Below are 12,945 nucleotides of genomic sequence, written 5' to 3'. Positions count from 1 at the left end.
TTAAACGGTCACATCGTTTTCAGTCCACGTGGTTTGGTTTTAATTTAATTTCCTTTCAGAAAGGACAAGAGTGTATCACCACCAATGCTAAAATTCCAAAGTTGTTAGCTGAGTGAATTTAGCATATCAGCTAGCCACAGCCAAATTCCAATGCTGTGCACGGTGGCTACTGGACAGACAATCTGCACCTGAAAACATCCATAAAATATCAGATTTCAAAGGAGAGATGTAGCATTTAAACAGTGCTTAAACATTTAGTACACATGTTTGTTTCCCCTCTCCTACGTCACTCTGTTTTTATGTCCAGCCCTTGTTATTTGTGAGAATCATGTTATCAGCCAGTGAAGAGATACCATCACGGCCCTTGATCACAAGTGAGCTAAGGCCAACCTCTGGCAGCTAAGTTAACTGCAATGTTGTTGTCCACATGTCTTTAGGGACGAGGAGAAAGGGAAAAAGATGTGGAGCAAATACCTGGAGCGAGAGGACAGTAAAATAGTCGGTGAGTAAAATAACTGTACACCAAGTGTCAATTCAAAGCGTGAGCCTGATATAGACGGTCAACACAGCTGATGATTGTGGTTGACCATCCAAAGCATGCTTGAATATCCCATATCTGATTGGCTATTAGATCTGAAATACATTCATATGAATGTTGTCAGTTAATAAACGTTTGTTTACCATGAAAATATTTTGCCATGTGCTTTTGTGTGTGTGTGTGTGTGTGTGTGTGTGTGTGTGTGTGTGTGTGTGTTGAATAACCTTTCTTCTCCTGTGTGTCCACAGACCTGTTTGTGGGCCAGCTGAGAAGCTCGCTAACCTGCAGTCATTGTGGCTTCTGTTCAACAGTCTTCGACCCCTTCTGGGATCTCTCGCTGCCTATCGCCAAGGTGAGAGAACACACACAACGCACAAATGTAGCACAGTTACCTTCCATTATGCACAGCGTAAAATATGGACGTATGGATTCTGGCCTTACATACAAATCATTTCTGGTCAGGTCATAACACCATTATACTTTTAATCATTTGGAGAAGAAGTATGTATGTGTGTGTTTATGGGTTTGTGTGTGTGTATGTATCTGTGTGTGTACATGTGTCCGTGCATGGGTGGGATTATTCCTTATGTGAGTGACCTTGGAGTAAAGGCTAGCTCTCTGTAAAGGTCAACCTCCTTCTGTTACATTGATGTTCCTTCACAGCATCGTCTTAACAACATACTGTCTCTCGGTCCATCCTGTTTTGATCTCTGTGCTGCCCCTGGCTTCTGTGCTGTCTGTGAATGTCTGCGTGATTGTGTGCGGGCGTGCCTGTGCGTGTCTGTAATGTCGCTGCCACTGTGTTTGTGCCCAGAAGGGCTACAGTGAGGTGAGCCTGATGGACTGCATGAGGCTGTTCACCAAGGAAGACGTCCTCGACGGTGATGAGAAGCCTGTGAGTGAACACACACACACACACACACTAGGGCTGGGCGTTATACCGGTTTTAAAATTATACCAGTATATTTTTGAAAGCGATATGTAGTTGAGACAATATCGCCATACCGGTATATTATATATTATTTTGATGTTGCCTTGCGAGCGCTATTTTATAAAGCTGACCGCTGCTCTCTGAGCCTACAAACCATGTTCAGCTGCTCAATCCCGCCCCTTATATGTACGCAGCGTTCTCCCACCCACGGACGTTTCGCATCACAACAAAACGTTTCTCGTGAGCACGAGAAAGTATCTGGTGCGCACGAGAAAGTATCTGGTTCGCACGAGAAAGTATCTGGTGCGCATATCACTCTCTGTGTGTGTGTGTGTGTGTGTGTGTGTGTGTGTGTGTGTGTGTGTGTGTGTGTGTGTGTGTGTGTGTGTGGTCAGCGTGTGAGTGCAGTGGACGAGCGAGCGGTAGCGTGCATGTTTAGTGAAGTAATGATCGAGTCCGGTTGTGTGTAAAAGAATAAAGCACCCGGCAAGAATCGGTGGCCGCTTCATTCCGACCATATTCCGACCTATAAGCAGACCCACTGCCGGTCAAAGTGAAGGGTGTGTTGCCCCTGAGAGATGATCGGCCCTGGAGGGAACATGTCTGGGAGCCGACAGCAGAAAGTTGTAACACTAACCATCTCGTAGTCAGAGGCAGAACGCAAGAAAGTAGTACGTGCTTCAATAGTGCAAGATAAAAATAAAGCACATTAATTTGAATGATTTTAGCTTGTGTGTGATTTATCGCGGGCACGGGCACGCACAAGCTAAAATCATTCATTTTATAGAAGAGGCTGTCAAGGAAAACAGGATTTTTTGTCTCCGTCTTTGGTATCACTCCGCAAATAGTCCGGTAACTTGTCAACTCCAGCGTCTTCGGTTGCTATGCGACGTCAACGTCTTTGGCGGACTATTTCTCTGCTGATCAACACTACGAATGCTGGTTACAAATAAATTGTAAAAAGACACACCATGAAGTTATTTTTTCGTTTAGGCAAGTAGCCGTGTAATAATCGGGATAATGTATAGAACGTCGTCGGTCAATATTGAAAATAAGCCCCTTTAGGTCGGTGTCCTGTTCGCCCTGCTTATTTTCCCGATAATGACCGGCGTTCTTTACATTATCCCTTACATATCTGTTGTTAAAGCACAGCTATGCTTCGTTGAGCAAAAAAAAAAGAAAACACTAAATAAATGGTTGATAGTGGCGTGGAGTTAAAACTACACACTTTACCTGTTTTGTTCAAAACATCGTTATAATATCGTATATCGCCATTCGAACAGAAAATATCGAAATATGAGTTTTGGTCCATATCGCCCAGCCCTAACACACACACACACACACACACACACACACACACACACACACACACACACACACACACACACACACACACACACACACACACACACACACACACACACACACACACACACACACACATGTCCGAACCCCAGACCAAACCCACTACTAGGGCTGCAACAACTAATCAAAAAAAAAAAAAAATCTATATAGTATTCCTGTTTTTAAATCCATGTTAAAATTGGCAGGTTATAGAGCTAGTTGGCTTTTCAGGTCGGCTCAGTAATATGATTGTTGTGTTCAAATGCAACACAAAAAAAAAGAGAAATTTGATATTTTGGCAAAAACTTGTTTTCCCAGCAATATAAAATAGATAGTAAAGATGGAATTATGACCTCTTTAACGTCCTATTATCTTGAGCTATGATCATCTTATCAGCAATTAAAGCAATAATACATTTCAACAAAATAATAGAAAAGTATCAATAGTGTTATCAATATACACTTGGATCGTTAAGGAGTCTCGAAAATGAAATAAAAATTAACAATCTCCTGTCATCTGAGAGAAATTAAGATGATTTAATTTATTTTTAACCGTTAGTATTTACCGGTTCTTTTTTTTTTTTATGTTATCCCAGTTATGTCATTAAAAGTAATACATCATTTAATATTACTTTTAATTGTTCCGCGACGTTGGAGCAATAACCTGGTGTTTTTACACTTCAGTCTGCACTGTGAATTTGAAGTAATGTTCAGTTTTTTTTAATAAAGTTACAAAAACAAATGTTTCTTTTTTGATCCGATTCATCGATTAATCGATTATTAAATTAATCGTTAGTTGCAGCCCTACCCACTACCCATCACTACTATATCATATTGACCTTGCTCTCCATAGACAGACCAGTTTAAGCTCCACTGCCTCAACAGATAACGCTCCGACAAGTTCTTGCTCAAGCAAACAAAGCAAAGTTTAAAATTAGAAACTACTTCATGTGTTCCACTTTCCTTTCGGGTAATGGGCTAATTCAACCCGAGGAAGCTGTTATGATGTTTCAGAGTTACACAGCCCTGCAGGTATGTTGGCCGGCAGCACATACATAGTAGCCTGGCACCGCCCACCTACTTCCGCTAAATTTTCATTTCACTTCAGTACTAGGTCTGGGTCTGCTTAATATGAATGCGTTCCATGGAAACCAGATTTCTGGCGGTCCAATCAGCGAACATAGGGAGTGGCTGAGAACGATGACGTCTAGGTCGCGCGCCAGTTTCAGTTGTAGTCAGACGAAGACAATGGAGAAGGATACCAGAGAAGCCATTTGGTCTGTTGTGAGATAGCTGCCGAAAATCGATCAATTAAAGCCGGAGCAAGAACAAGCTTTGCAGAGTTTTGTTTGTGGCCATGATGTTGTGGCGCTTCTCCCCACCGGGTTCGGGAAAAGTTTGATTTTCCAGCTGGCTCCGTTAGTGGTGAAGGAGCCGGTCCCGTCGCATGACATACGTCACGACCAAACACTATGCGATTGGTTATGGCAGATCCAGAGTGGCACTGGGCAGATCCAATCATTTTAAAACTTCTACAGACACCCGCCTCCAAGTGAGTGAACGTTTGTCAATTGAGCACTTCTAGACCTTCTGTACAAATGAAATGAAGTACGATGGTCTGGTAGGACCAGGCTACATACATAGTGCGCCTTGTTAAACATTATAAATATTATGAAGTTTATAATGTCAATCTATAAGGCCCCAGTGGCCTTCCATCCCCTACTGTGGTTTACTGCTGCCACTTAACCCTTCAGTCGGGGTCCCTTGTTTCAGGATGTGGTACTGCAGTACAGAACCTAGAGTATAGTAGAATGGTACGTATGGTATGCTGTAGCACACATTATTTCTTGTGTTCTTCAGAATTCTAGACAAATCTAGTTTCTGGTTGTTTTTGATTTAGTAAAAAGAAAGCTTGCAACATTTAAATATGTTTGACACAGAAAAAAAAATTCAGACTAGGGAAATCCCCTTAGAGGTTAAAGGGCCAAAGCACAGCAGAGCTATCATTTTAGTGTAATAAATGCTCTCTGAAGTTGACCGCGCCCCCTGCTGCATAAAATAATTTCAGACCTCTCCTGGATTACCGTCCATTGATCAAATTTATTTTTTAATGGGTTCAGGGAATCCATCTTGCCTGTCAATCACACTGTGCAAACTGCGTTATTGTATGTGCGAGAATGCAGCACTTATCAGTGGCAGGCAGATGAGGGGAGGCCGGGAGGTAGCAGGTTTACTTGTCATATGCACAACAATTCCAGCAGCAGTTGCTGGCAATGAATTATTCATTGCCAGTAATAAGTAATAGTAATAATTAGCATAAAATTAAAAGATAATAATAATAGCTGTAAATGAAATAGAATACTGGACATACAATAATTAGAATTAAAAAGAAAAACGTACTACTATAATAGCAGGCCTGTCGCACCAGTAACTCATGTTACTCAAGTGGGCATGTGCCAAGCGCGAAGGTATATATACACCTAAAGCACGCACATGCGCATGAACATACACGGAAACTAACACACATTCGCACACACACACACACAAACAAGCACGCGCACACACTGTACGTCAACACAAAGGCAGCGACACATACACAGAAGCGTACACACACACACACACACACACACATGCACTGGTAAGACGTTTAACGGCTCCGCCTTCGGCACACGCGCAGGTAAAAACACACGCAAGCACGCACATGCCCATGAACTAGGGGTGTAACGGTACACGTATTTGTACCGAACCGTCAAGGTACAGGCACTTCGGAGCGGTTACAGAGGTGTACCGCGGTACGTACATAGCGTTAATATGGCGAATGTAAAGGCTTGTTTTGCGATGCGGAATTTACAGACTTTGTAATCCAACTTTTGCTACCGTAGTGCCACTCGATAGCGGAGTCTATCAATTCATGCTACCCATCAGAAAATGCTACCTTATGTCACAAATGTGAAGTAGGGCTGTAAAACAATCGCCTCTATCAAATAATGCTCCCACTGCAGAATCACGTTATTTTACGTCACTACTCACCCTATGTACACTGTATGAATATGGGGAGCATATTTTGATGCTTGTTTATAACGTCTTTATTTAAGATAGCAGGAGTACAGTTGTTCTTCCAATTTCTGCTACCCATCAAATTCTGCTACCTAGTGGTTCTGCGCATGCGCATCTTGAAAAACCCGATCCAGTTTCTGCTACCTTTTAGGCTGAAATGGAGTATTTTCTTTAAAACATGTTTTTAACTGCCAAATTATCTTACACATATGTTTAACATTGCGCATTTTCACCTCTAAGCACGTAAATATGTGCACACTTCTGATGAATGTCGAAATAAGATGATATATGTGTTATCTTTACGGGTCTACTCTGGGAGCGGAGAAAGATTTCGGCGGTTGAGGGGGAGGTGGGGGGGACATCTTGTCTTGTTATAACAAGATATTTATCGTGTAACATGAATTCTAAATACTTGTGTTTGTAAAGCTATGGGGGAAAGCTTGAAACAATCGTTTGACCTCCTGCCGCTGGGAACATTCCCGGATGTCTTTGATAAGTCCCAGAAATTAAACCTTTAGGAGGTATGCTTCAAAATTCAAGTTAAATGGTGAGTATCTGAAATACATGCTTGTTTATAACGTCTTTGACGTTATTTTAAACCACTACTCACCCTATGTACACTGTAAGAATATGGGGAGCATATTTTGATGCTTGTTCATAATGTCTTTATTTAAGATAGGAGTACCCAACACATTCTCACTCCGAACGCGTCGATTTTTGACGAACGGTCAGTGACTTTGGCTTCAGTTTTTGACGCAAAAGGGTACCCTTGCGCTTCTTTTTTCGACGCATGGGGTTTTCAACTCGTTACAATGTAACCCCTTCACGGGGGACCCGATGGCTGCACATAGAGACGCTATGAGCATTCATCCCATTGGCTAACGGAGGACCTTGCGCTTCTTTTTTCGAAGCAGGGGTTTTACCACTCATTACAATGTAATCCCTCCACTGCAATATATGAAGCTATGAGCATTCATCCCATTGGCTAACGGAAGAGCCGATGGCTGCACAGAGACGCTATGAGCATTCATCCCATTGGCTAACGCAGGACCATGTGCTTCTTTTTTCGACGCAGGGGGTTTTCCACTCATTGCAATGAAATCCCTCCACGGCAATGTATGAAGTTATGAGCATTCATTCATCCCATTGGCTAACGGAAGTCCCGATGGCTGCACATTAACGGCGATATTACAGTGAAATCTGTGACATTCCTCAACACAACTACACCAACGTGTCCTTGTTAATTACACAACATGTGTGGGTTAAGTTTATGGGCATCAGTTGTCCTGTGTGTGCTTTGATTGAGAGAAACAATCGTTTTTTTGATCAGTGCTGGGTAGCTGAGGTCGTTGCTATAGAGACCAAGACAGACAGAGCAACCCTTTCTCATCAAAATTACGTTCCCAGAGAACTATTCGGCATTCTCAATTACGTTTGTCTAAACGTAAGTCCGTGATTACGTTTTATTGAACATATCGTAAATACGAATTTGTTCTCAGCCCATTTTCTGCCATTTATTTACCGTGTTACTATGGCAGAATAAAGAATAAATTCATGCATTATCATTCAACTTGAACATGTGTTTTTACAGTATAGAGTGGTGGAGGGATGACGTGTGTTGGCCAACCCGGAAGTGAGCGTCGCCCTCGGTTCCCTTGACAAAAAGCCAACAGGTTTTTCCATTGGATTTTGGATTATTGCAGAAAAAATAGCATCGAAGCCGCTCCTCAAAAACTGAAAATAAATAAATAAATAAAAATTACCGTGCTTCAAAGAACGAAATGTAAACTAATGCATTCTGAATGGGAGTGTTTCTCAGATTTTTCCATGCTACACAGAACGAAATGTAAACCCATGCAAATAAAGACTTCATGGTCCTAATAATTTAAACATCATTAATCTCCTGTGTGTCTAGGGTCACGGGTGGAATTCTATTTTTTTCAACGGGGCTGCATCCAGTCACTTGACCGTAATGGTTGCTATGGTGGTTGCTATCGACCGCCCCCTCTAATACTTGGCTCTAAAAACCACTTGGCAAAGGAGCTGCCGTCAATTGTGTTGTTTTTGTCGTAAACTAGGGTCCGATGGTTAAAAAATAGACAGATATTCCAAGGCATCATTAAAAGGCAGCTTGGATGTTTTCATTTTCTGCAGTTTAGACTTCTTCTATAACCTATTTTTGAAAGCAAAACACCAAGCTCATTGATTTAACGAGGCAGGGTTATTTGAAACAATTTATTCAATAAATATTTGTGATAGGTCATTCCTTCTCCTGAGTTTGCTCCCTATTTATGTCTAGTGTACACCCCTACTGTCCACAAGCATACCCCCTCCCCCCCTCCCCATATGGATTTGGAGAATTTTTGCCACGTCCCAGTGGTTGAGGTATCATATATATGAAAGAGGGCATTCAATTATACTACAATGATCAATTAGGAGGCCGAAGCCCGAAAGGAAGTGATGCAATAGGTGACTGAGTCGAGAAAATTTAAGTAAGCTGTACTTTGGGGTCTCTTATATATCAAAGGGGGTCTCAAAGGACGCAAACGCTTCAACCTGTGGCTCCAGCCCTACAGGAAATTACTCAGCAAGTGCTCCATCTCGTTGCACCTCACCCAGCGGCTCGCTTGCAAGTTCTTCCCAGACCTACACCGTAGTCATCCAACATGCATATCTGAGAATCAGGCCTCTCTTTAATAATGACAAAAAAGTTATGAGAGAAATACACATTAACTTTTGTTGTCTCATAAGCGGCGTGGTGCCGGCTCCTTTTGACCTTTTGACCCCAGACTTCTGGGGGAATAGCTGAATCAATTCATGAGTCAATCAGAAGTATGTAAATATCTTCCCGGTGGCGTAAGAGGGCAAACAAGGTGTCCTTCAACATCTACGCTTCCAGGCGATTGCAACGGTGCCACACATGAGCATATTCGAACATGTTTAATTAATTTAAGTAGAAATTAGCTGTCGAAATTGGAGGCCTTAATCAATAATGAGCAGCTATTGATTTGCTTCCCGATAAAAATTTGTGACAAATTACATGTTATTTAGCATCTACACGTTGAGCTGAGTCCAATGACACCAAGCATGACACTGTATTGCCATGTATTTTACATGGTACACCTATGGTCTAGGACATGATTTCGGTGTGGCAAGAGGGCGAGCTTGATCTCATTGGACTCAGCTTAACGTGTAGATGCTAAATAACATGTAATTGTCAAAGATCTCCATCAGGAAGCAAATCTATAGCTGGTCATTATTGATAAAGGCCTCCAAAATCGACAGCTAATTACTACCCCGAAACATATTCAAATATGATCATGTGTGGCACTGTTGCAATCGCCTCGAAACGTAGATGTCAAAGGACTACTTGTTTGCCCCGTTACGCCACCGGGAAGATATTTTCATACTTCTAATGGATTGATTCATATTTTAAGGTTCTCGGAGTGAGACTTTAAGCGGCTGCAGCAGAAGATGATATCAAGACATTTATAGAATATTCCCATTCACATTATGATTCTTCGTCATAACTATCCGACCAAACATCCTTCACATTCACCGAGCGAAGATTATGAAAGTCCAGGCCCCCCCTTCCTGCACTCGGGGTCCGACTGGGCCAAGTTTCGGGCAGGAAGGGCCCCCCCTTCCTGCCCTCGGGATCCGACCGGGCCAAGTTTCGGTGCGGGGGTCCCAGTTAGGCCCTAGAATAAGGTATTCAAATTTCAGGGCCGTAGGACCTTCCTATCTCAAAAACTGTTTTTCCCCGACATTCTGAACCATTAGGTCTTGCAGGCAACACTTCTGAGGGGCTTTGTCCAAATGACAGTCCATTTGGGAAAACTTTTTTTGGATGCTTGTGGACAGTAGGGGTGTACACTAGACATAAATAGGAAGCAAACTCAGGAGAAGGAATGACCTCTCACAAATATTTATTTAATTAATTGTTTCAAATAACCCTGCCTCATTAAATCAATGAGCTTGGTGTTTTGCCGGTTATAGAAGAAGTCTAAACTGCAGAAAATAAAAACATCCAAGCTGCCTTTAAGGATACCTTGGAATATCTGTCTATTTTTTAACCATCGGACCCTAGTTTACGACAAAAACAACACAATTGACGGCAGCTCCTTTGCCGCGTGTTTTTTAGAGCCATTTAAGGATCAGAGGGGGTGGTCGATAGCAACCACCATAGCAACCATGACGGTCAAGTGACTGGATGCAGCCCTGTTGAAAAAAATAGAATGCCACCCTACACACTCAGGAGATTAATGATGTTTAAATTATTAGGACCATGAAGTCTTATTTGCATGGGTTTACATTTCGTTCTGTGTAGCATGAAAAAATCTGAGAAACACTCCCATTCAGAATGCATTAGTTTACATATCGTTCTTTGAAGCACGGTTATTTTTAATTATTTATTTATTTTCAGTTTTTGAGGAGCAGCTTCAAAGATGCTAATTTTTCTGCAATAATCCAAAATCCAATGGAAAAACCCGTTGGCTTTTTGTCAAGGGAACCGAGGGCGACGCTCACTTCCGGGTTGGCCAACACACGTCATCCCTCCACCACTCTATACTGTAAAAACACATGTTCAAGTTGAATGATAATGCATGAATTTATTCTTTATTCTGCCATAGTAACACGGTAAATAATTGGCAAAAAATGGGCTGAGAACGAATTCGTATTTACGATATGTTCAATAAAATGTAATCACGGGAAAAAAATATGTTTTTTAGACAAACGTAATTAAGAATGCCGAATAGTTCTCTGGGAACGTAATTTTGATGAGAAAGGGTTGCTCTGTCTGTCTTGGTCTCTATAGCAACGACCTCAGCTACCCAGCACTGATCAAAAAACGATTGTTTCTCTCAATCTGTAGACTCATCACTGTGCGGCAAGACCCGAGGTGGCGGACTGTGTGTTTACATCAACACTGACTGGTGCAACAACTCTGCCCTAGTCTCAAAGTACTGTTCATCGCTGGTGGAATACGCGGTTGTGGGATGTAGACCCTTTTATTTGCCACGAGAGTTCTCCTCCCTGCATGTGGTAGCTGTTTACATTCCCCCCAGTGCAAATGCTAAGGATGCGCTGGCCGCACTGTACGGAGCCATTAGCGATCTCCAAAATACTCACCCAGAAGGACTGCTCATTGTCGCTGGAGATTTCAACCATGCAAATCTCAAAACTGTGCTTCCTAAATTTCATCAACATGTGGATTTTGCGACGAGAGGAGCGAGCATGCTGGACCTTGTTTACACCAACGTAACCGGTGTGTACCGGGCTGAACCCCGCCCCCACCTCGGATACTCGGATCACATCTCCGTCAAGCTGATCCCAGCATACAGACCGCTCGTCAGACGCTCCAGACCAGCCAAGAAACAGGTGAAAACCTGGCCAGCAGGAGCCATCTCTGCCCTCCAGGACTGTTTTGAGTGCACCGACTGGCATATGTTTAGGGAAGCAGCAACCACCGACGGCTTCATTGACCTGGAGGAGTACACAGCATCAGTGACTGGTTACATCAGTAAGTGCACTGATGACGTCACTGTCACCAAGTCCATCACCACACGCTCCAACCAGAAGCCATGGATGACTGCAGAGGTACGTGCACTGCTGAGAGCCCGAGACATAGCCTTCAGAGCAGGTGATAAGGAGGCTCTGAGCATAGCGAGGGCAATACTGGCCCGGGCTATCAGGGACACTAAGCGTGCACATGCTCACAAAATCCACGGCCACTTCAGAGACAGTGCAGCTATGGCAGGGCATCCAAGCCATCACCAACTACAGGACCTCTACACCAGCCTGTGACAGCGATGCCTCATTGCCTGATGCGCTGAACGTGTTCTACGCCCGATTTGAAGCAAAGAATGATGTGGTGGCGGAGAAAAACATTCCCTCTCCCGACGAACAAGTGCTACGTCTGACCACGGCTGAGGTGAAAAAGTCACTGCGCAGAGTGAATCCGTGTAAGGCTGCTGGCCCAGACAACATTCCCGGGAGTGTGCTCAAAGGATGTGCAGACCAGCTGGCAGATGTTCTCACGGACATCTTCAACATCTCCCTGAGCAGTGCCAACGTCCCATCGTGCTTCAAAACTACCACCATTGTCCCTGTGCCGAAAAAGTCACCTGTGTCTTGCCTCAACGACTACCGCCCCATTGCACTCACTTCTACCATCATGAAGTGCTTTGAGAGGCTGATCCAGAGGCACATAAAGAGCCTCCCACCCTAGACCCCCTGCAGTTTGCGTATCGAGCAAACCGCTCTACCGACGACGCCATCTCAACCACCCTCCACCTAGTACTCACCCACCTGGAAAAAAAGGACACATATGTTAGAATGCTGTTCATAGACTTCAGTTCAGCATTCAACACAATCGTCCCCCAGCACCTGATCACGAAGCTGGGCTTGCTGGGCCTGAACATCTCCCTCTGCAACTGGATCTTGGACTTTCTGACGGGGAGACCCCAGACAGTCCGGATCGGGAAAAACACCTCCAACACCACCACTCTGAGCACAGGGGCCCCTCAAGGCTGTGTGCTCAGTCCAATGCTGTTCACACTACTGACGCACGACTGCACGGTGCTACACGGCTCGAATCACATCATCAAGTTCGCCGACGATACGACCGTGGTGGGTCTGATAGAAAAGAACGATGAGTCAGCTTACAGAGAGGAGGTGAAACAACTGCTAACCTGGTGAAAAGTCAACAACCTGTCCCTGAACGTAGACAAAACCAAAGAGATTGTTGTTGACTTCAGAAGAGCACAGAGGGACCACGAGCCGCTGGACGTTGATGGCTCCCCGGTGGAGATCGTGAAGAACACCAAATTCCTTGGTGTCCACCTGGCCGAGAGCTTAACCTGGTCCCTCAACACCGGCTCCACGGTTAAGAAAGCCCAGCAGCGCCTCCACTTCCTGAGAAGGCTGAAGAGAGCCCACCTCCCACCCCCCATTCTCACCACTTTTTACAGAGGGACCATAGAGAGCATCCTGGGTAGCTGCATCACTGCCTGGTTCGGAAACTGCACCAAACTTGACCGCAAGAACCTGCAGCGAGTAGTGAGGACAGCTGA

The 12,945-nt window shown here is 43.9% G+C and overlaps 1 protein-coding gene across 1 annotated transcript in view; it reads left to right on the top strand.

Moving 5' to 3' along the window:
- The window catches only part of LOC130405980 (ubiquitin carboxyl-terminal hydrolase 2-like), a 99,095-nt gene that overhangs the window by 58,436 nt on the left and 27,714 nt on the right, over positions 1-12,945 (top strand). Inside the window, 3 exon segments of the mRNA XM_056611334.1 lie at positions 438-502; positions 787-890; positions 1,353-1,433. Coding sequence (XP_056467309.1) covers positions 438-502; positions 787-890; positions 1,353-1,433 — 250 coding nt within the window.

Source organism: Gadus chalcogrammus, chromosome 16 (genome assembly GCF_026213295.1).
Source record: "Gadus chalcogrammus isolate NIFS_2021 chromosome 16, NIFS_Gcha_1.0, whole genome shotgun sequence".
NCBI lineage: Eukaryota > Metazoa > Chordata > Actinopteri > Gadiformes > Gadidae > Gadus > Gadus chalcogrammus.
Note: the sequence above shows the minus strand (reverse complement) of the source record. Positions and strands in the feature narration are given on the sequence as shown.